This window comes from Dreissena polymorpha, chromosome 1 (genome assembly GCF_020536995.1).
Source record: "Dreissena polymorpha isolate Duluth1 chromosome 1, UMN_Dpol_1.0, whole genome shotgun sequence".
Classification (NCBI taxonomy): Eukaryota; Metazoa; Mollusca; class Bivalvia; order Myida; family Dreissenidae; genus Dreissena; species Dreissena polymorpha.
In genome coordinates, this window is record NC_068355.1 from 126,813,223 (window position 1) to 126,838,821 (window position 25,599).

The following is a 25,599-nucleotide window of genomic DNA, read 5'->3' on the forward strand; positions in this document are numbered from 1 at the left end:
AATCTCGTAGCGTCATCATCGTGTTTTCGGTCGCCATATTGAACAGATTATAAACAAAGATATTTTTGTAGCTTCTGTCATCACACCGCAAAGTAAATAAAAGCAGAGAGACCACCAAGAACAGAGACGAAACATACCACAGCACTACCGCTACTGATACCCTACCCGTCCATGACTTGTTTTGTTTTCTTTTTTTGTTAACTCTAATAGCACTATTTCGGACGTCATTTGGTATTCGGAATTTATTTTTGGTTTTCATAATATAACATTTAACAACTACCAAATGACTTAATTTTCCATTATTATTTATTTATATAAACTTATTGGGTTGTTTACTGGTGCGGTGCATGTTATTTATGCTTTACTGTAAGGCTATTTGATATTAACGGTGACTAGAAATAATTTATCATTGGTTGACTTTCTCAGGATTACGATTGCAAAAGTCATTCTTTCCTTATTCCCAGTCCAATTTTCTTCAATTCCTACAAATGTCTTTACACAATAAAGTACCCAAGGGGCAGAGCAAGAACCTGACCCCTTTACTAGGGGAGGCGCTTTGAGGGTTGGATTCCCATCACCTTACCCACAACACCATGCCCTTTAGGTGCCTCCTCCAGTCAGTCGGAAGTGTAGGCCCAATTATGTCTTTCTTTACTATCTTTCAACTGGCCTCGTGTTTGGCTAGGGAACTTCCTGGACTCGTTGAGCAGACTGTGCCTCTTGCGTCTGGTTGCATCTTACTGCAGCTCAAGTCCGCTCAGGCGCTTGCTACCCTTCTCACTAGGGGGACTTTCCACCTTGGCAGCGTCGCAGTCCGGGCCTTATCTCCCTCAAACATGAGGTCAGTTTCAGGTTTTATAGCAGGGATCCCGGAGTCAGGAACTAATGGAACTTCAAAGAAATCTTGTATTTAGCCCTGTGATTCCCCTTTCCGAACTTTCTATAACCAACTTGGAAAGGGTTGACCTCTATCGCCCGGCGCCCCCTGGCTTTCCGAGACTGGTTAAAATATCTTTCCTTACCTCTATTCCAGTCCCTAACAAAATTCTTGTGAAGGGCACTAATATTGCCCTTGACATTCGTCCCTGCCGGGTCCAACCTGCCCGGTGTTTTAACTGCCAGGGTTTCGGCCACATAGCCAGCAGGGGTAAATGTTCTAGTATTACTACCTGTTGCGCTGGATCTACCTGCCAGAGAAGGTGCAGGAACAAAACACGTTGGTGCGCCAACTGTGGCGGCCCGCACTCTGCTTCCTACCAGGGGTGCCCCTCCTATAAGAAGGCTGTCACTTTAGCCACCTTTGCTCATTTTTATGGGGTCACCTGGTCCGAGGCGGAGAGCAGGCTATTTGCACCTGACACTGCGAGCCACAGTGTGGGCGCCCGTAACACGATCAACACAACCGGTTCCACGTCATCACCCAAACATGCCTCTACCGGTAGTATCATGCCCCAAACCAAGAGGTCATGTCCTTTAGTTGAGGGGTTAGTGGGTAAGAGTACCCCCCCCTCAACCTATTAATAGGGAATCCCCCCCCCAAGGTTACTTTTGTGGAACCGGTATCCAAACACACACCTGATTTACGTACCACCCCTTCTGTATCGCCTATCCAGGGGGATTCACCCACTCAGAGACGCCCTCCTGTTGCTACCAGGGGGTCCTCCCCGTCCACCACGTTGACCGACGGTGCTAGGGACACCACCTGTAGTGGCCCTACACTGTCGGATGACTCCATGTTTAATGTGACGGGGAGAGACTCTCTGGTATCGGTGCACTCCAGCATATTGGAGAATCTATCTATCTCTGGTGTCTGTGAAATAGAGGAGGAACCCCTAGTTAGTGTCCCCCCTAACCGTCCCAGAATGGTCGACTCCCAGACATCCCCAATGAGCTCCCCTACCGACAACACCAGCAGACTTTACTTGTTTGCGAAGGACTCATTTATCAAAATCAAGGATCCGCCAGCAACAGGTCCCACATATAGGAAAATATATCTCAGCGAGATTGCGGATCTGGTTGCTGAGATACTAAAGGACCAGAAAAGGCCCACTGGGAGTCGTGTTATATCGTACAAAATTGATTCTCAATTCAAAAATTGCAGAGAATCACTAACAAAGGTCATCCCCCCTGATAAATACCTAACTAATAAAATCCATTCTGGAACTGGGGATCCTCCAATAGTAGCAGATCCAGGATGCCCCCCCCCCGGCCAGCGGTACCCTCTCCGTTAATAAGAAACCTGTTCAGCTTGCCAGGACCCCCGCGAAACTCAAAGGGGCCTGTGCAGGCCATAAACTAGGAGTTAAATCTCCTCATCATAAATTAAATCAGTTTAAGCGCAAGTTAATTTCACACCACTATGGACAGTAACCTGCAGATCATTTCATTCAATGTTGGTGGTCTTACCGCCAACAAATTTACAGAGTTAAAATATTTTATTAACAATATAACCCTAGTACCCATATCCTATGCCTACAGGAAACCAAATTTTTCAATAGTACTGTAAAACATATACCTGGGTATAACTGTGAATTTAAGAATTTTGTTAATTTAAATCATAATATTGCCGGTGGCCTTGCCATATATATTAAAAACACAATTAATTAGGAATACCTGGGAGTGAACAACCAATTTAAATCTGATGGTAGCACTGTTATTGAGGCATTAGCAATTAAATTGGTTATTGACAAGAACCGGCCTATTATCCTGGTCAATTAATATTCAAGAGGATGTGATCTTGAAACTCTGAACGGCCTCTTTAAGGAATTAAGGACCATTAAAGGACCCTTTGATGTAATATTCACAGGCGACTTTAATGCACATCACCCTGCTTGGGGTTCCATCAATTCAGATGCAGAAGGTCAGGCGGTAATAGAATGGTTGGACGAGCAAGATCTTATACTGCTCAATGACGGTTCTCGAACCAGACTTAACCCCACTGGTTTAAACTCCCACATTGACCTTACTGCTGTTAATGCCAGGATAGCAAGTGCGTCTGCATGGGCAACCATTAATGATACCATGGGATCTGATCACCTCCCACAACAGGTTACCCTGCTCAACTATATTGCACAGGGAACTGAGGCTCAATGCTCAGGAGAGCAAAATTTTTTATTGGAAAAAGCTAATTGGGCTCAGTTTAGGGACCTCTGCTCAGATCTCTCCCTTGCAGATGTTCACTCCCAGGACCCAAATCTGTTTTGTAACAACTTAACTAGCAAGATACTGTCCATAGCGGAATTTAGCATACCGGTCTCCTCTGGCAAGGTTAAAGCCAGAAATAGGGTCCCGTGGTGGCATGAGGCGTGCTCCAATGCGGTACAGGCCCGTAAAATTCTTTTTAGTCATGGTGGCCTTGACATTGGAGATATTGACGTGATTCTTTCGTGCGACACACCGTCCCATGATTGTGAACAAATGTGCCAAATGATTTTAAAAGCTCACAATGAATGACAGTTATGGCCAGGACAAGCTCATTTATGGCCATTTTTGACCTTTGAACTCAAAGTGTGACCTTGACCTTGGAGATATCGACGTAATTATTTCGCGCGACACACCGTCCAATGATGGAAAACAAATGTGCCAAATGATTTTAAAATCTGACAATGAACGACATAGTTATGGCCCGGACAAGCTTGTTCCCCCGCCCGCCAGCCCGCCAGCCAGCCCGCCTGCATTTGCCAATCTAATAACCAGTTTTTTCCTTCGGAAAACCTGGTTAAAAAGAACCCCGCTGAACATAATCTTCTTAATTATAGGTCCATCGAAAATCAGGCAAAGCGGGTTATTTTGGACGCAAAAACTCAAAATTGGAAAGATTTCTGTGATTCAGCTATCATTAATAAGAAAAATACTAGGGATTTTTGTGAAAAAATTCACAGAATTAAAGGAAATTCATTCACCCCTGTACCGCTACTTAAATACAAAGGCGAAATTGCCACTACCCCAAGGGAAAAGGCTCAATTTTTGGTACGACACTTCCAATCTGTCTCCAGTGACTCAAACCTTCCCGTTGAAACTTTGAATTATCAAAAGCGGTTTGAGACTGAGCACCAAAATATTTTAAATGAGCCTGGGGACAACAGCACGCCTTTCAATTTACCATTTACTATTACAGAATTATTAAGTGCCATTAACAGCAGGAGCAACACCGCCACGGGGCCTGACAAAATAGCATATTTAATGTTTAACAAGATGTGTTTGTGAAACACCATGTCCCCCTATATGATGCTTGACCTTGTAGGATGACCTTGACCTTGACCCTTCACCACTCAAAATGTGCAGCTCCTTGAGATACACACGCATTTCAAATATAAAATTGCTAGCTTCAATATTGCAGAAGTGACATTACATGCGCAATTTTGACCCATATATTTGACCTTGAAGGATGACCTTGACCTTGACCTTTCACCACTAAAAATGTGCAGCTCCATGAGATACACATGCATGCCAAATATCAAGTTGCTATCTTCAATATTGCAAAAGTATTCATAAAATAAGCGATTTGGGCCACATATATTTGACCTCTGACCTTGAAGGATGACCTTGACCTTGACCTTTCACCACTCAAAATGTGCAGCTCCATGAGATACACATGAATGCCAAATATCAAGTTGCTATCTTCAATATTGCAAAAGTATTGATAAAATAAGCGATTTGGGCCACATATATTTGACCTCTGACCTTGAAGGATGACCTTGGCCTTGACCTTCTACCACTCAAAATGTGCAGCTCCATGAGATACACATGCATGCCAAATATCAAGTTGGTATCTTCAATATTGCAAAAGTTATTGCAAAATGTTAAAGTTGGCGCAAACCAACCAACCAACAGACCAACAGACCAACGGACCAACAGACAGGGCAAAAACAATATGTCCCCCACTACTATAGTGGGGGACATAAAAATATGCCAGCCATAACTCTGAAAATTTGGCTTAACCTATTCAATCAGGTGTATAGGACAGGCAGGATACCACCCGAGTGGAAGCAGGCCACAGTGATTCCAATTCCTAAACCCGGTAAGGACAAAAAATGATCCAAACTCATATCGTCCAATAAGTTTATCACATGCAGATAAATTATTAGAAATAATGGTCAAAAATAGATTAAAACACTTATTGGAATCAAATAACATACTAAACCCCTTCCAGTCTGGCTTTAGGAAGGGGTGATCCACTCTTGATCAGCTAGCTAGATTACAACATGATATTCTTTCTGCAAAAAATCAAGGGCAATCAGTATTAGCAATTTTTTTGGACCTTCAGGCCGCCTTTGATTTAACATGGACCTTTGGCATATTAAAAAAGCTAGCTGACTATGGAATCACTGGATACTGTTTCCACTACCTCAGAGCTTTCCTAGAGGGCCGTAAAATCCAGGTCAGGGTTGATGGGGAGTTATCAGAGGTAGCCATAACTGACCGCGGAACCCCCCAGGGGTCCGTACTATCCCCGACTCTGTTCTCCCTCATCGTAAACGGTCTACCTGATACCATAAAAGACTCAGGAATGGTTATCTCCCAGTTTGCAGATGACTCAGGCACTTGGTTAAAGGGGTCTAACATGTTACGCCTGCAAAAGAGGGCTCAAGCAGGCTTAGACTCCATATGGAAATGGGCAATTGAATAGGGATTCAAAATTTCTCCAACCAAAACAGTAGGAGTACTATTTGGCGACCAATTTCAGCACTCTTTGGACTTAAATTTAGGCGGCACCAAAATTATCTTTGAAAAAGTGGTGAAATTCCTAGGTATGTACCTAGATAAACAGTTACCTTTTACTCACCACTTCAAATATTTGGCAGAAAGGTGCGAAAGGGACCATAAATGAGAATGTTAAGTGGCACAGGTTTCGAATCAGATAAAAATAGCTTCTTAACACTCTACAAGTCCCTTATTCGTCCAAGGCTAGATTATGGAGCCCAGATCTATGCATGTGCAAAGCCAAACGCCCTAAAAATGGTTGATGCCATTCAACACAAGGCCCTAAGGATAGCTCTGAGAGCCCTAAACTGTACACCGGGTGCACTGCTTGAGGAGGAGGCCGGTGTGCTGCCTCTTGACTTGCGTAGAAAACAACAGTCCCTTAACTTCTGGGCCAGGGCTAAGTCTCGGCATGGTTCAAACACCGTTAACACTTGTCGGGACTGGCACCTTCATCAAGGGGAAAATACTTAAGCGTAAGCATGTCGCCCTACCTTTTGGTGCGAGTATTAGGACCCTGGTTGAAGATGCCGGCCTCGACAAGGTACCTGTAGCAGACCTGAGGCCCTCAAACCCCCCCCCCCTGAACTTGGACCCATTGATGTTGACCTATCAATCTCTAATAAAATAATGAAAACTGACTTGCCACAACACATCAAGTCAGCAGCTCTCTCTCTTATAGATAAAATGTATGCTGCGCATCTAAAAATCTACACTGACGGCTCCAAATGCCCTAACTCTGGTTTGGTAGCCAACTCTTTTGTAATTCCTTCAAAAAATATTAGAAAAACGCACAGGCTCAGCAACAATCTCTCTATTTTTACAGCAGAACTTTTGGCAATTAAATACTCTCTGTGCTGGATATTGGTCAATAAACCTAATAAAACTGCTATTTTATCAGACTCAATGTCATCTCTTGAGTATATAAAAAACATAAATAGCAGATCTAGGCCTGATATTTTAGCTAGCATTTTGGAACTTCATCAACAGTGCCTAGATAAATCTTTAAAGGTTACATTAGTATGGTGTCCAGCACATGTCAACATCAGTGGGAATGAGCAGGCCGACAGGGAGGCCAAGGAGGGCCTCTTGAGGGGGCCCGTATATGCTGGGGAACCCCTAGCAGTTACTGAGATCTACTCCCTGACAAAGAAATTTGTCGTGGGTGAGTGGAATCTCCAGACCGACAATTTGTCTTCCCGTCGACATACTTTTACCAGAACCGCGAAAACCCTCAGGCCGCCTGACAGATACTCAGCAAGCATTGTGCTTGACAGAGCCATCACGCGCCTGAAGATGGGAACCACCCTATTACCCGGTGGCGCGGGAAAGAATGTCCTCGGTGTAGACCCTGCATGTCCTGAGTGCCAGGAACCCCTCACTGGGCCCCACATGCTGCTGCACTGTCCTAACCAAAAGGTGCAGAGGGACCACCTCGAAGCTGCATTGCACTCCCATGGACTAGTTTTAAACCTTTCCAACGTTCTAGACCCCAAGGGAGCTAGGGGCCTGGTCTTCTCTGCCCTCGCCAAATACCTTCTGGATTGTCAGATAACTGACAAAATCTAGGTCATTGGGGGAGGCCAGTCTTGTGACTGTTTTCCTTTAAACTGTGTAATCTTTGCACAAAACTGACGCATTCTAGTAATTGTGTTGGATTTGTGTCTCTTTTACACAGCTTTTATTTTAGTTTTTAATGGGTTTATTGTTCTACCCCGCCCTTTCTAAATCAGGCCAATGGTATTGACCTGGTCTTCTTTATTTTAATACATTTTTTATGAGAGTATGATGTTAGTCCACCATTTACATTTTTCAGTATCTTAATATAATCATATTTTATGGCATTTCTTATTATAAGAAAGGACGAGGCTGTCCAGTAAGCTGGGATTGTTGGCTGCATTGCACCCCCTCTCTTCCCCTTTGACACCCCACCCTTTCCCCTTCAAACTCAAAGAGCCATGTCGGACTGGAGTGCACGGTGCAGGGCCTTATACCATGAAAAACCCCTATTTAGCTTTATCCAGGGTAATACAAATTCCTTGGTATTATTGTCGATTTTGTTGATATTGCTATTTTTCGATCATAGCAAATTTTGTACATTATTGTACATTAAATCTTGTTAAAACTGCTATTTTGTGTAGCAAATTTCCTTATTTTTGTGTAAAACTGCTATCTTATATAGCAAATTGCCTTAATTTTTTCTCAATACTGCTATTTCTACACCATAGCAAACATTATACTCTGTATTACACTAATTTTTGTTAAAAGTGCTATTTTATATAGCAAATTTCCTTAATTTAATGTTAAATTGCTATTTTATATAGCAAATTGCCTTGGTTTTCTGTTTAATTGCCATTTTACATACCATACAAGGTACTTAAGTACTATTTCCTCCATTGCTGTCACCAATATATAAATAATATTGGTTGGATTAGAGCTTTTTGGGTTTGTTTTACTGCATCTAGGTAATATTTGGTCTTTTTACCATTTTACATCATACCTTTTTCCAATTTTCCTTCAATTGTATACAAACTATTTTCATTTACTGTGCACTCCCTCTGGTCCTGGGGAAACAACCGTTGTAGACTCCATCCCCACAATTACCTCCCTTAGTTCAACTGAGTGACATCACCCCTGCTGGCTTTTTTCCCCCACTCACATCGGCCTACACTTCCAAAATCTCTTCTTCTTTCAACCCTCCAGGGTGGCAACTTGTAATTTAAATATATAAACGCATATAGTACTGTACATATTGTAAATAATGTACTTGTTGTACACATTTAGTTGTTTTGTCAAATTTTTAACTGTAAAGCACATTGTTTTACCCTTTATTTTTATGTGGCCCTATCAAGGTGACCGTTTGGAGACACGCAAGTCATAACCCTAAACATATAAGGGTTTTTTACTAATCTTACTTTTAAATATTGTTTTAACGCCACTCTGGGGGGACTTCTCTTCTCCATAGCCCAATCCTCTTTAAGTTCCATACAGACAGGGTCTTACGTTGGAGCATTACGGCTATATTCCCTGTCTGCAAGTGTTTAACATTGAGCCACATACATAAATTTATACACATTACAATTTTTAATAACTCAATACTCAATTGCAACATTAATATAGATTTGAGAGTTATACTCCCTATGTGTTATTATATATTATCTTTCTCTTTTCTTTTTTTTCCATATAATTGCGTGTCTACATGCCAATTCACTCTCCATTTGAAAGCTATTAAATCAAGCTCTAGCATTCCTAATAATTAATGTTCGTAGATAAGCATATTTTCCCATCGATTAGATCTTGTTGTATGACATTTCGTTTAAACCTTAAATATACACCTAATTCTGGTACTTTACTAAGTATGTAAATATATAGTGGCAATGTTAAACCACTTTGTGATCTGGAAAATCCTTAAATATTATTATTTTGTTTTTATTTTTCAAACATATTACACATCTGTGTATTCCTTTACTTTTCTATAGGCATTATACTAAAAATAATCCTATTTGGAATTTAACATTTAAAACACAGATCACAAAGTTTAAAGACTCCAACAACCATTGCAGTAAATATCGAACAATGCGTCTAGTAATGATGATACCGCATATAATAGTATGTGTTTTTACCATCAATACTTATAAAAATTGGGCTATCCTCCTCCTTCTCTCTCTTTTCAATACAAACAACATACATATAATAATATTAATAACAATAGTAACAATAATAATAATAATAATGTTAATATAACTTCGTCATAATAGTTTAAATAACATATACCAATTATATTAAATTCAAACAGATTCAAGTAGTAATATTCCTTCTTGTTTCATTTGCTTTGTTTACATTCCAAAAGTGCAAAAGAGCAGACACAATAATTATGATTGGTTATCTCTGTCATGTCCGTGCAAGAGCAGACTCCATTTCAAGGTCGTTCTTTGTGTGAAATTTTTATCCCAAAACGGATTGACCTACTTGCTTTTGCGGGGACGTAACAGAGATAACCAATCAGAGCCATGCTTTTAAATACAGTCAACCAATAAAAACACCGCTTTATTACTAAGGCTAGACATTGATTATTAATTTTATTAAGTACTGCGTTTTTAACGCTTCTTGAACAAGTATAGATATTTTTAAACCAATAGATTTTTTTATTAAGGCACCGCACCAACACTGCAAAGTTTTCTATTTATATCAATGGTAAAGCCCAGTAAAATCGGGCTGTCCATTTTATGGCCGTTTTCGACCTTTTTATCCAGAGATTTATGTTAAGCAATGTGCTCGGGCAATGGTTTATTAACCGAAGACCCAAGGGTAAACAACCCCATTAGTCTATCTCGTAGCGTGCGAACGCCTCTCCTAAGCTAATATTTTGACTAATAAAGTGAAAACTTTAAATAATTAATCTACATCTATACTTTAGAGTTATTCAACTAGGAAGCTAAGCAAAACTTCAAATCGGGATCAGTACTCTTCGCATCAATTTACTCTAATCCGCTATATACAAAATACATCTACAAGTATCTCTTTCACGCCCGCGCGGTCTCAAAAACCACCTCTGGTGACCCAATTTAGATATATAGACTAAATACCGCTGGATCTCTAACACTCTCCCATTTCTAACCTAAACGGTCACTAGGAAAAAAGTAAATAAAGAAAATATCTAGATTAAATTAGTCGCGCCTGATAATCATTCAGACTAAGACTAACCCACAAGAGAAAAATGAAACGCGTAACAAAAACTATACAAATGCAGACTTTCGCAAACGTAGCCGCTACGCTGATGGTAACACCTAAGATACAAAGATCTACCTTCCACATGGGGGACATATCTATGGACTTGGAAACGTTAAGTTAACCCCTTAGCACCCCCTGGCCCCACGAAAAACCAGTCTCGCATAACACGGATCCAAGCCCGAATACCTAATTCCCCACAATATACGGACAATTTGATCACAAATGACGCGTCACCTACAACACTCTCTCCCTCCACAAGGGACAATCAAACCCACGCTGATAAGACGTTGCCGATACCAAATGACACTCCCAGGTCCCTATCTACTAGCAATGGCCCTGGCCAGGCAATATGGCTCACCCTTTGTCTTGGCACTGTCGCGGCGATTTTTCCACGTAACAGGGCCAAGGCAATTGGTGAAGCCTTTGTAAAGTTCGTCGGCACTGAACAATTCAAACCTCTCAAAGAGTTAAAGTCCGGACTGCTATTCAACATAAGAAAAGACGCGATCCATAAAGCGCGCCAATTCTCCTTTGGCAGTTACTATTTCAGACTGACTGAGCAACCCAAATTAGGCAAAGGTATAATTCATGTACCCAAAAACGCGAACGTTGAGCAGCTTAAAAATGACCTCAAATCTAAGCCCAATGTCGAAGCTGTCCATAGTGGTTTACGTAATGATTTCATAACGGTTACCTTCAAAATAGAAAACGCAAGAAAAACAATATCCCAGGCCACAACGTTAAGCCCGCACTATTCGCTAGCCTCCGGTGCTATAAATGCCAGATGTTCGGCCATGCATTGCACATACGGGTAACTACTCGCACGCGGAGTGTACATCTAGGGGCGCAAACTGTGGTGGGGGCCGCAGCGCGGCGTATAAAGGGTGCACTGTGTACCTCAAATATCAAACTTCGATAAATAGCAAAAACCTGTGACCGACAAACAACTACCTAAACAACATGAAAACAACAAACCAGCGCCAACTTAGACCAAATAGCTAAACAGCTGGTAGGTAAATCCGAAGCCGAAATACTGGCAATACTTAAAAATAAATTCCCCAAAAGAGAGGCTGAGCATCTCACCGTCAAAACCACACCGCCTGTGCATCCATCATCAGCGCCCGAGCAAACCACAAAACTCAAACAGGATATGAACCTCCACCCCACACAACAACCCAAACAATTACAAACCCGTAACCAATCAAATAACACAAACAACCCGACAACTGCCAAACAACAACAACAAACACCACGACATACACAACACCAACGCAATGACTGGCATCAAAAACAATGAGAGCTCGCCTCTACACCTACACAGGAATAGACTTAGCATGAACCGGTTCCGCCCGAATCCTCTCATCATGCGCCATCGCCATCACAGTAGTCAGACGGAATAGATCAGTTGGAAGAGCGTTAGACTGAAATTGTTTACGCAACGGTCGTCTAAAGGCCCCGGTTCAATCCCGGGTTCCGGCACTAATGGAACAGTTCGAAGGCTGACATTTTTAGGGGTCCATGTGAGATGGGATCTAAACAGGAACCGATTTCTTCACCAAGAAAGTCGATGAGTGTATTTACATTTAAGTTTGAAGCAGCTAAGTTTTCTTGATTATTTTGTTTCATCTTTTGCTTCATATTGTGTTTTAATGTGAATTTTCAAGTTATGTGTTTCATATTTGAGAATCTCACTTCCTGGAGATAGTACTTCCTGCATATTTATTGAATAAATAGCGCCGCCTTTCCCAATATACTTCCGTCACGCGTACGGTTTATATTAATATTACAACCTCTTAACCTTGTACAATCCACCACTACACGCCCCTCAATGGCTACGACAGCAACTAATAATATTTCAAATCTTACCGTATTGTAATTACCGAAAGGTAGGCTGCCATGATACCAATAACAAATTGTATGAGCTTCAAAATTATGTAAACAATAATGAGATACATGTTACACTGTAACTCCAATATAGCGCGGTCAATGGGGTCCAAGCCGCGAAACAGCGTTATAACGGATCCGCGTTATAGGTTTTGAGCTCATTTACTGCAGGGCGCTATAAAAAAACAGGTATAGAATAGCCTATAATATAGGTCATGTATATTGCCATGCTGTGTTGACGCAAATACATGCATATAAACCGAATCGTATCGATAACAGTATACATACCGCTTTTCTTATGTGCACAATTATCTGATAATCCAATAAATTGCAACATCACTTAAAAATTAATAATCTTGAACATTAATGAACGATATATGTTTAAGAAATTCGTAAACACAACCGTACGCATATATGCCATTTTCAGAAGTGTTAAGAGTACAGTGCATTATGGGGCAGAGCTTTCATTGGACGAGCGACTTTAAATTTAGATTGAATGCAATATGACTCATGTACAAAAAAATGTTTTATTGTGTCATACGCATGCAAAAAACGTGTTTCCCGGGGACTTTCTGATACCGCGCGAAAATGAAAGTGAAACTCTGTTAACAATTACCGGTACACTGCGTTCGCATGTAAATAAATCGTCTGCCTTTATTTAATTTTTTATACACGGACTGAAAGATTAAATGACATAATACTAGAATGATAATGAAATGACAGAAAAAGTTGTTTTATACAGTAGGCAGTATATTTCACAGTCGCTCATTTAATATAGTCAAACTGCAACCATATCAAAGTAAGAATGTTTCAATCGTTTTGAATTACTTTAATTGTATAACTATCCCGCTTGCACTTAACTTATGAAAATTATCGCACTGAACCGCTCTGATGAGGAATACTTGTAATAAACACCGACACGCGAGTTGTTCACACCTTTATTGACATTACACAACAGATTAACACTAATTAGCTGTCGGTGTTGTTTAACCTCGAGGCGATTATAATCGGTTCAACGGACGGTTGAATAAAGCAATCAACATGTGATTGCCCCCATCTTTGAATTGTCTGAAAATACATGAAGTTGCATATTACGGATTTGAATCAGAAATCAAATGGAAGGTTGGAGAAAAAATGGGATCCAAGCATCCTCCGCGTTACATTGGATTCAGCGTTATAACGGAGCGCGTTATATTGGAGTTACAGTGTATATGCATCCAAGAAACCAACTTTAAAAGCAAAAAATAAACAAGTTCAATTAAAAGGATATCAAGAACCCGTGAGATCAATAGAAGGAAAAACGGCAACGGCCACGGGGGTAGCTATATATGTAAAATTGGGCATCCCATTTACCGAAATCAAGATTAATCAAGATTGCCCCATTGAGTCGTGTGCCATCACACTCTACCTCACTAAACACCTGTCCTTTCGTGTCCAATGTGTATACGCTCAATCTGCAGAAAACACTCTCAAAAACTATTCAAAAATTTTCCAATCTTTAGACCATAGACAAAATAATATTATCGTTGGCGATTTTAACCTTAAGCACCCTTGCTGGAACCCCGAGGGCGATCCACGATGTGACGATCATGTGGAAAATCTGTTAAAATTATCAAATAACACAAGCCTCAATTTCCTAAACGACGGACAGGTCACGAGACTGTCCGACCGCGCGGACCATACTGACAGCGCGATCGATCTTGCCCTTACGTCAGTTAAATTACAAGCAATAAGCGACTTCAATGTACGCGACAATTTGTTTGGTAGCGACCATCTCCCTATCGTAGTGAATCTAAAACTTAGAATAGAACACACCCTTCCGTCAATACAACATAAGTGGAAAATCCATAAAGCTTCACCTGATCAATGGAATAACTTTAAAGCTCAATGCAATACAGGGGTTTTTTTTACTAAGAAAGTGACGCCAATATTCGGCGTCTTCCCCTACCAGAATTTTTCCCCTCAAAATACAATTTCCACACCAAAAATATCATTTTTCACCAAATTATAAATTTTCTCTCAAAGAAATGTTTATTTTTCCTTTGGGCATTCGACAATTATCCAATTTGCACCATGTACAACGATCTCGCTCTCTCTCTCTCTCCAGACGAAAACAAAAAATCTGGGAATCCCAGTTATTCTAAATATAGCTCTTAAATTACGTCATATAAACTGGGCAACTAATCGTAATAATCATGTGACTATTTTACTGGATACCGGTCTTGCGTGAGAACGGTGTTTCGTCAATTAATTACCGGAAACCAGTTGAATTTTCATCCGGGCTATGTGCAAGCCAAGATATAAACGTGAAAACAGAAAAAATATGTCTCACAATTGGCGTTCTTACACAAACAAAATAAAACATTCGGACTCGGAAGATACTGAACGCATCGAGGCATTTTCTAAGAAAGAATCATCGAAAACCGTTATAACCCAGCAGGTTTCTGAGGTAATCAACATCGAACATTGTGAAAGTGAAAGTAGACAATCGGCAGCTGCCGCTCCTTTCCCTTCCAATACTGTAGCAGATCAAGATCGTCAACCCATTCATCATGAAATTGAAATCACAAAATTGACATCGTCCCCCGGCCCCAGTACAGAAATATAGTTGAAAACATTTCCCATTATCAAGATCTACACCTGCAACTTTATTAAGAACTTTGACTTTAATACGTGTTAAATGTGTTTAAGAACAAAAAGGACAGAGACAAGCCTCTTTTAACGAGTTATAGACATTGAAATGAACAGTTTTTATTTTTTCCCCTAATATGTCTCTTTTGCACTCTTTTTTCCCCTGTCACCCAGCGTCCAGCGTCTTCCCCTTTCTCTAAAAAAAACCCCTGCAATAACGAATTTCTGCCCAACGAAGATACTACTGACCCAACACTCACTTCCATTCCTATCTAAATAAACTCACGACAGCGCTAGACAATTCTACTCCCATAGCCAACAAAAAACCTAAAAAAAATAAACGCTCAGTACCCTGGTGGAACCAGGACTGTGAAGCCGCAATTAAATACAGTCCACTCTTGTTATGTCGAAGTCGGCGGGAATAAGAAAAAATATCGAGATAACGAGAGTTCAAGATATCCGATTTGGCGTTTTTAAAGAAAAAATAAGACGAATATTTACCTTGTTTTTAACATAAATATACCTGCTAAGTGGTCTAACTAAAGCCGTCACCTTGTGGCGTAATACTCTCTACCTGATATACATGTAAATGCGTTTTACGAGGCATAATTAAATTTAAATGCTTAAAATGACGTTTTAAGTATTACATAATTGCATGAACACATGCGGTTATAATTTTTCTAAACTGTCGAGTAAACATCCGGTAATGTTGCTATTTATAGTTATGATACAATTGACGTCCATTCAAGACGAGGGTTTTCCATCTGAACATGCGTAAATCACGTTCCAGAATACTGAACATTTTGTAGTTTGAAATGCAAAGTTCAATCGGCTATAAAATAATAAATAAATAGCCATTTTAAGACTTGTCTTTATTATCTTTATTACTCAATATCCCCAGATCTAGATACAGTCTTGAAGAATTCAGTTATGCCCTTCTGCTTAGAACAGACACTCTGCAGAAATTGTCTCTGAACAATCAATTCCACGTCGGCGGCCTTCCTCTGGCCGTCGGAGTGCGAAGAGAGCTGCTGAAGATAGCGCCTGATTAAGTCACATGCCTTCAGTGCCTCGCTCGCAGTGACAGGCACTGGTGCAGGATCCTGATCATCTTCGTCGGACTCATCGGTTGGTGCTGTCTTGGAATTGATGACGTCGCTGATGATGTCGGAATCCGTCAGTGATTCTGTCGAGGTGACATCCCTGTCGAAGTCGACGAACTCGCTTGTTGACTGAAGAACCATAGGCAAGGATCAGCTGTGCCTGTGGGATGTCGTCCTCGGGGTCTTCCTGGTCCGAGTCCAACTCGTTGATTGCCGTCGGGTCTGCGCTGAGACCGGCGTGTTTGTAGCAGTTAGCAATAGACGCTGGTGTGACTCTATCCCAGGCTTCTCTGAGCATGAACATTGCGTCCAGGACGGTAATGACCACTGTGTCGTTGTTCTCAATGGCCACCAGCTTCTTGGAAACAACACGTTTTCTGTAGTGGATCTTGAGGTTCTTGATTACGCCCTGGTCCATCGGCTGCGTGATGCTGGTGGTGTTTGGTGGCAAGAAGACGAGACGTATAGCCTTCAGGTCTGAGACGTCCGGGTGGGCGGGGCAGTTGTCTACAATCATGGCGATCTTGCGACGTTTTCGGAACATCTTCTCGTCGAGGGTCCTCAGCCATTCGGTGAACACGTGTGACGTCATCCACGCCTTTTTGTTTGCCCGGTAGGTGGTCGGTAGATGATGGATGCTCCGAAAACAGCGAGGCTTCAGGGACTTGCCGATGATCAGCAGAGGCAACTTTTCTGTGCCGCTCATATTGGCGCAGACCATGACCGACAGCCGTTCCTTGCTTGCCTTTCCGCCGTGACACGCTATCGACTTGAACTCTAAAGTCTTCTTTGGCAGTGCCCTGTAGAAAATGGCCGTCTCGTCGGCGTTGAAAATGTCGTCGGCAGCGTAAGTCTCTAGGATAGTCTGTAGCCGGGACTGCCACATGGTGTACGCTGCGTCGGTCTTGTCTACAGAGTTTGCTTCTCCGCTGATTTTCTTCATACACAGGCCGAGCCGATTTTTGAATCACTCTAACCAGCCGCCGGAACAGTCGAACTCGGTGCTGGAGACGCCGAGTTGCTCAGCATACAATCTTGCCTTTGCCCTCATGGTCTCGCCGTCGATAGGTGTATTCTGCTGTCTGGCGTTTTTGAACCACGCTAGTAGGGCCGCTTCTATATCAGGGAATTTTGCTGTCCGCACCTTTTTTCTTGCGAGCTCGAGATTGCCGGTCAGGAATTTCGCCTTAATCTTGTCCTTATTCTTAATCCACGTTGATAGCGTATTTTGTGGGATGCCAAACTCTTCTGCTATCTTCTTCTTGGTCTTGAGACCTTTCTCGACTTCTATGATGGCCTCGTACTTTGCCTTAAACGACTTATTCTCAAGCTTCCGCTAAGTCCCCCTCTTGGCCGATCCAGATATCCCCCCAGGTTCGATACTGGGTCCTTCTCTGGATTGCTCGACCTACAAATCAAAATATTCTTTCAAGTTAGCCATAATAATGACTGTTCGAGTTCAATGATAGAACAACATTCTGTAAATTTGCCACGGTTTATATACGCACACATATAACTCAATGCATTTTGGAATGTTGTTTGTAAAAACAATTAGTCTTTCGTCCTTTCGGCAGGCTGTGCATTAATTGCAGTTAATTGATGTTAAAGTTTCCTACCGCACAGTATCGGGAGCAGCCGGGCAAAGCGGGGCGGTGAAGTATCCAAGAAAATTTTTCTCACCTTTTGCCGACACTGGGACAGTTATTCGCACTTCGAGATAAACCACAGTAAATACATGTAAAATCGGGACTCGGGACAAAATTTTATATCGACATATTGAATTATTCGACATAACGAAAATCGAGATATCCGATATTTATTTATATAGATAAAGAAGGAAAAAAGTTGGGACATTGAGCTTACTTCGACATATCGAGAATATCGAGATATCCGATGTCGACATAACGAGAGTGGACTGTACCGCGAAAAATGCAGGAAAAAATGCATCGGAATCAGAACGGGCCCCAAATATGAAAAACTTAAAGAAGCCCGCGCTACAGTAAAACAAGTAATTAACAAGAGCACCGCCTTACGGGTGCAGACCACTCATCTATTTTCTTTTTAAAGGTGAAGGGACTCTCATTTTCAAAAATTCCCGGGGGAGGGGGGGGAATTCTTTGGTGCAATGGTTGGACAGTAATTCAAACATAAAATAAAAAATAAAAATAATTGTGTTTTTTAACAGTTTCAAAAAAAAACAAGGGACAAAATTGTCACAAAACCAGGTTTTCATTGTGAAAAAAAAATCTGATAAAGGGAGAAAACTCAAACTGAACTTTTGAAATGACCAAAAAAAATTAACCACCTTTGTAAGTTTTTTTTTTTTTTTTAAATCTATTTTTAGTCGTGGCGACCTTGACATTGGAGATATTGACGTGATTCTTTCGTGGGACACACCGTCCCATGATGGTGAACAAATGTGCCAAATGATTTTAAAATCTCACAATGAATGACATAGTTATGGCCAGGACAAGCTCATTTATGGCCATTTTTGACCTTTGAACTCAAAGTGTGACCTTGACCTTGGAGATATCGACGTAATTATTTCGCGCGACACACCGTCCAATGATGGTGAACAAATGTGCCAAATGATTTTAAAATCTGACGATGAACAACATAGTTATGGCTCGGACAAGCTCATTTATGGCCATTTTTGACCTTTGAACTCAAAGTGTGACCTTGACCTTGGAGATATCGACGTAATTATTTCGCGCGACACACCGTCCAATGATGGTGAACAAATGTGCCAAATGATTTTAAAATCTGACAATGAACGACATAGTTATGGCCCGGACAAGCTTATTCCGCCAGCCCGCCAGCCCGCCAGCCCGCCAGCCAGCCCGCCAGCCAGCCAGCCAGCCAGCCCGCCCGCATTCGCCAATCTAATAACCAGTTTTTTCCTTCGTTAAACCTGGTTAAAAAATTGGGGGGGGGGGTGAGGTGGGGGGGGGGGTATAGTGTTAGGGTGTGGTGGTAATTTGTGAAATGATCTTAAAAAAAAATAAAAAAAATTAGGGAGGGGGGGATTCGGGTGGGGGGAGGGGGGGTGGGGGGGATTCTTGGGTGCGATGGTTGGAGGGTATTTCAAACATAAAATAATAAAAATAAATAGTTGTGTTTTTTAACCGTTTAAAAAAAAATTGGGGGTGGGGGGGGGTATAGTGTGAGGGTGTGGTGGTCATTTGTGAGATGATCTAAAAAAAAAAAAAAATAAATAGGGGGGGGATTCAGGGGGGAGGTAGGGGGGGAGGGGGGGCACGGGGGATGGTTTGGGTGGAGTCTATTGTGGTATGTCAGGTAAGAGTTACGTTTTGTCAAAGTATCAATCAAATCTAATCAAAAATAAAGAAGTTATGGCAATTTTAGCAAAATTTAATAATTTGACCTTGAGAGTCAAGGTCATTCAAAGGTCAAGGTAAAATTCAACTTGCCAGGTACAGTAACCTCATGATAGCATGAAAGTATTTGAAGTTTGAAAGCAATAGCCTGGATACTCAAGAAGTAAAGTGGATCGAAACACAAAATTTAACCATATATTCAAAGTTACTAAGTCAAAAAAGGGCCATAATTCCATAAAAATGACATCCAGAGTTATGCAACTTGTCCTTTTACTGTACCCTTATGACAGTTTGCGAGTGTTCCAAGTATGAAAGCAAAATCTATGATAATTTAGGGGTAAAGTGGACCAAAACACAAAACTTAACCAAATTTTGTAAGTATAAAGGGCCCATAATTCAGTCCAAATGCCAGTCAGAGTTACATAACTTTGCCTGCACAGTCCCCTTATGATAGTTAATAAGTGTTGCAAGTATGAAAGCAATAGCTTTGATACTGTAGGAATAAAGTGGACCTAAACACAAAACTTAACCAAATTTTCAATTTTCTAAGTATAGAAAGGGCACATAATTCTGTCAAAATGCCAGTTAGAGTTACATTACTTTGCCTGCACAGTCCCCTTATGATAGTTAGTAAGTGTTGCAAGTATGAAAGCAATAGCTTTGATACTTAAGGAATAAAATGGACCTAAACACAAAACTTAACAAAAATTTTCAATTTTCTAAGTATAAAAAGGGCACATAATTCTGTATAAATGCACGCCAGAGTTATCTATTTTTGCCTGCCCAGTCCCCTCATTATAGTAAGTAAGTGTACCAAGTTTGAATGCAATAGCATTGATACTTTCTGAAAAAAGTGGACCTAAACGCAAAACTTAACCAAAATTTTCAATTTTCTAAGTATAAAAAGGGCACATAATTCAGTCAAAATGCACGCCAGAGTTATCTAACTTTGCCTGCCCAGTCCCCTCATGATAGTAAGTAAGTGTACCAAGTTTGAATGCAATAGCATTGATACTTTCTGAGAAAAGTGGACCTAAACGCAAAACTTAACCGGACGCAGACGCTGACGCAGACGCCGACGCCAAGGTGATGACAATAGCTCATAATTTTTTTTCAAAAAATAGATGAGCTAAAAAAATAGATGAGCTAAAAAAGCAAAACTAGATAGCTGGAACGAATTCTGTAACAATCTTTCGTATAAAACCACTAGCAAAGAACTTTGGGCTCAAGTACACCGTATGCAAGCCTCCTATAACTCCAATATTCCGTATCAATAATGAAGTACTCATAACAAACGCAGATAAAGCTACGGCCTTAGTACACCACTACCAAACTGTAAGCAGCGACGAAGGCTACTCTCAAGCCTTCATTGCGCGAAAACTTAAAACTAAGACTGAATTTCCTGAATGGCTCGAATCTCATACGCAGAACAAAACTCACAAATACAATTCTCCTTCTAGCTTATTCGAACTAGAAGCAGCCTTGCTTACTTGTAAAAATGGCACGCCAGGTGATGATAATATCCATTACAAAATACTGAAACAGCTCCCTCTCTCTGCAAAACAAGAGCTCCTCGCCTTATACAATAAATTGTGGGCTGAAGGCACCCGCCCTAATGAATGGCATGAGGCAACAATTATACCGATCCTTAAACCCAATAAACCTAAAGAATCTCCAGCCTCCTACTGGCCGATCTCGTTAACATCAGCATTCACAAAATTAATGCAAAAAATGATTAAACCTCGACTATGCGCTTATCTTGAAATACATAACCTAATTTCGAAAAATCAATCAGGGTGTAGAGCTCACCACTCGTGCGAAGACCATGTAGTGCGCCTCAAAGCCGACATCAGAAGAGCTCAAACTCTCGGCCAATCGGTAGCAGCCGTTTTCTTAGATCTCACTGCCATGTTCAATAAACTATGGAATGAACATGCGATTCATATGCTGCATACGCTAGGTATAGAGGGCGCCATGCTCAAATGGCTCGCAGCCTTCCTCACAACGCGAAAAATAAAAGTAAGATTACATGACGCGACTTCCGAAACGGTCGAGACAACAAACGGCTGCCCCCAGGGAAGTGTCCTCTCACCCATATTATTTTCCGTTACAATGAATACGCTAGAACGCACAATGCATAAGCATAATGCACAAAATAAAACAGATCAAATTAATCTTTCCCTCTTGGTAGATGAAAGTGCCATCTGGACCACCTCAAAATCGCCTAAACTAGCAATTGATAAAATTCAAAAAGCCCTAACTGCTATAGAAATTTGGAGTGCATCATACGGCTTTCAAATTAATCCCTCTAAAACCCAAGCAATTGTTTTCTCAAACCGCGCATCCAAAGCAACATCTAGAAAAATCGCAGAACTTCCGCAATTAACACTATGTGGCACTCCGCTTCCGTACCTAGACACTTTCCTGGGAGTGACATTTGATAAATACTTAACATGGGAAGAACACATCCTCAAATTAACAGTGCGCTGCCAGAAAGATCTTCATTTTCTCAAATGCATCCAAAAAAATAACTGGGGCACAGACAAAAAAGCACTTATGCGTATTTACAAAGCCACTATCGGGGCAAAGATAAATTACGGAAGCATAGCATATAACTCAGCCAGCGATAGACTGCTTCAAGTTCTCCAAAATACGGCACTCAAAATAATCACGGGCACGCGTAAAACCACAAGCACCGTTCTACTCCATCTCGAGTGTGGAATGCTTGGTCTAGGCCAACAAAGGCAAATAAATCAAATGAAGTACTATGCGCGCACAAATCCTATGGAAAATACCCTACCGATCAACTCAAAGATCACCGTAGACCCGGCCTACCGAAGAACCAAAAAATCATATTGGAATCCCGTACGCAAGAAATGTCCAAGCACTTATTGTATACTATCAAATTAACAAAATTAAAATTCAGCCACCTACCTTTTACAGACTAAGTGAAATCTTAAAACCAGACATAGACTTTTATCTTTCAACACTTATTAAAAAATCCGAAATCGACTCCAATAGCGCAACCATAGCCTTAAATTATATAAGTAATAAATACAGCGGGTACACACAGATTTTCACGGACGGTAGTAAAAACAAGGCATTAGAACTAGCCGGCGCTGCGTACGTAGTATACAACCCTCAAAATGCCATTATCCACCACAACAGAGTAAAACTTAAAAAAGAACTTTCCATATTTGCCTGCGAACTAGCAATAATTAACGACGCAGTAATGTGGCTAAACACGCTTGACACTCATGGACAAACAAACTACGCGATTTTAACTGACTCTGACTGCAAGCACTACACGCAGGTTCCTCGAAAACGCGTCCAGACTTGATATACGCAGTTCTAAAAGGTATCACAAAACTGACTAATAAAAACATATCTCTTAAAATAATATGGATACAGAGTCATGTAGGCATCCAGGACAACAAATACGCCGTTAAACTTGCCAAGATAGGATCCCAAGAAGGCCTTCTATCTGAGTTAAAACCCAGCGCACGCAAACTTATTGCCATTATCAACCAAAAAGCGTACAATGAACAGGACAGCCAATGGTCAAAATACTGCGCTGAGCATGATTTACCACTAATCACTAACCCCAGCCATAAGATCCATATCTATAGCCCCATTAAACAAGAAGATAGGGCTCATACGCGTATGAGTCTTAGGGTGACTAGGTTACACGGTGATTGCTACAAAACTGTTCTGTGCCCAAAATGCAACATCCCAGACACTCGCGAACATCTATTCTTTATATTTCCAGCAAAACTCAGTACAGCGACTAGAATTAAGCGCAGGAGTACTAGCAGCATACAAAAATATTACTGTAAAAATTGATCAAGGTCTACTGCTTATGCCTCCGAAAGCAATCGACTCTATTGTAAGGCAACATATTTTCAAATTCTTACGAGACACGGGATACCTTAATAAAATATAACTACACTAGATACATCACGTTTGAATCGCGCAATTAAAGTATTCCTATACAAGCTTTCACAGCGAAAGCCTTGTTAAAATAAAAAATGAAACTATAGTACTTCACAATAATGAGAAGATACCGAGGGAGCTGATAATAATAGATAAGAATATACACTTCTCAAATCTCTGACCTAATATATTGTCCCTCGTACACCAGATTCAATATCTGTTAGATTATACACTAACAACATAATTTTACGCCAACAATATCTTGAAAATAAACGAAATTATTTACAAAAAATACTAATTTTGGATCCTTTAACGTTTTTTAATTACCTCCCCTATAATAGAAAATAAATAAAGAAAGTCGCATTCTCATAACGATCAAAATCTCAATAGAGAATTTTACTTATTCTAAATATTTAGTTGAATTAAATCCAAAAATAGCTGTTAATGCTGCCAAGTGGGATCAGAACTATAATAATAATAATAATATTAATATAACATCTTCATAGTAGTTTAATAAAATATACCAATCATAATAAAATTAAACACATTCAAGTATTAATGGATGTAATTATTCCTTCTTATTTCATACATTTCCTTATGAAATTCTGCCTTGTTTACATTTTAAAACTGCAAAAGAGCAGACGCAAAATTTTTGATTGGTTGTCTCTTTCACGTCCATGCAAGAGCAGACGCCACGTCAAGGTCGTTCTTTGTGTGAATTTTTCATCCCAAAACGGATTGACCTACTTGCGTTTGCGCGGACGTGAAAGAGATAACCAATCAGAGCCATGCTTTTAAATACTGTCAACCAATGAAAATGCCGCTTTCTAACAGCTATAGGCAAGACATTGTCCATTAAGTCTATCGCGTACTTTGTTTCTAACGCTTTCTGAATAGAAATGTACCGATATTTTTAAACTAATAGATCAGAATATCAAAAACACGCATAATAAAAAACCTCGCGTCCTTATCGGCTAAATAACCCCCTTATAGCCTATCAGAATATCTAAATATGTATACAAACAAAACGCGTTAAGTGCATTTGGGATAATAAAACGGGTGCCTGTGCCACTCGTTCACCAAACACGAACTAAATATAATGAAAAGTATCAACAACATTTTAAACAAACTCAAAAAAAAGCAATCAAGCTAAGTATCCACTCAGGTACCTAAGCTAACAACCACATACATATAAAATTATCACACGTTACCCGTCCGTATAGCAATGATATAACAACCGACCGATAGTTACCTCACCACAGGACATCATTGGCCGACTGGGCACCTCGGCGATCGCCATGCTGACCCCTTGGTCTATGGCCTGTGGTGGGGACGCCACGGACGGCAACGGGCGGACATGCTAGAACTCAGTAAAACAGCAACAACATAATCCTTCATATAATGCTGGAAGGGCACGCTATCTGAATCAATGACGGAATGGTATGCCTTCTCTAAAAAGTAAAACCATCATCTGTAACCACAAGGTAACAATATGGACGAATTTAAATCCCCCTTTTTGAAAACCCAAAAAATCGGGCTAACAGTATCCGGGTTCCGCAAAACCCTCCCCCCTTGTGCTGGTCCTCGTTATTTTATTCTGCTGCACCTAGCACGCAGCAGCCGACGACGATGTGTATTGGGGAAAGCACGCAGACACCTCCGTACAGAGACAGAAGCCGCATGAAGTGCGCACTCAGGTAACTCAGTAGAGAAACCTTCAGTGCAACCCCAACAGATGTAAATATCGCAATCATGTATCTCTGACCTTGAAGGATGACCTTGACCTTGACCTTTCACCACTCAAAATGTGCAGCTCCATGAGATACACATGCATGCCAAATATCAAGTTGCTATCTTCAATATTGCAAAAGTATTCATAAAATGAGCGATTTTGGCCACATATATTTGACCTCTGACCTTGAAGGATGACCTTGACCTTGACCTTTCACCACTCAAAATGTGCAGCTCCATGAGATACACATGCATGCCAAATATCAAGTTGCTATATTCAATATAGCAAAAGTTATTGCAAAATGTTAAAGTTGGCGCAAACCAACCAACCAACCAACAGACCAACCAACAGACCAACAGACAGGGCAAAAACAATTTGTCCCCCACTACTAAAGTGGGGGACATAAAAACATTGGTTTTAATTTTATGTAAAGAATAGCAGACGAATTTGCTTAAAAGTAATATCTTATCTAATATATTGTCAAAATTACCATTTATGTACAATTTGTTTCAGACACATATGATATTCTGCATTATTTATTTGA

At 40.7% G+C, this 25,599-nt stretch overlaps 1 protein-coding gene across 1 annotated transcript; it reads right to left on the reverse strand.

Moving 5' to 3' along the window:
* Positions 1-1,627: 1,627 nt before the first annotated feature.
* On the reverse strand, positions 1,628-24,623 carry LOC127850188 (tigger transposable element-derived protein 4-like). The gene is made up of 7 exons (XM_052383057.1): positions 24,581-24,623; positions 22,680-22,741; positions 17,092-17,361; positions 16,213-16,989; positions 15,861-16,181; positions 13,859-13,918; positions 1,628-1,810 (listed from the first exon to the last, which is right to left on the reverse strand). The coding sequence occupies exons 1-7, from the start codon at positions 24,621-24,623 to the stop codon at positions 1,628-1,630; spliced, it is 1,716 nt and encodes a 571-aa protein (XP_052239017.1).
* Positions 24,624-25,599: the final 976 nt, after the last annotated feature.

Excerpts from the sequence above, each read along its gene's own strand:
- LOC127850188 (XM_052383057.1), bottom strand. The coding sequence starts at position 24,623 with ATGGCGATCGCCGAGGTGCCCAGTCGGCCAATGATGTCCTGTG. Across the intron at positions 17,362-22,679 it reads GTGTAGTGCTTGCAGTCAGA|GCAAAGTACGAGGCCATCAT; the intron begins GTCAGTTAAAAT and ends AAGTCGTTTAAG. Across the intron at positions 16,182-16,212 it reads CCGAGGACGACATCCCACAG|TCAACAAGCGAGTTCGTCGA; the intron begins GCACAGCTGATC and ends ATGGTTCTTCAG.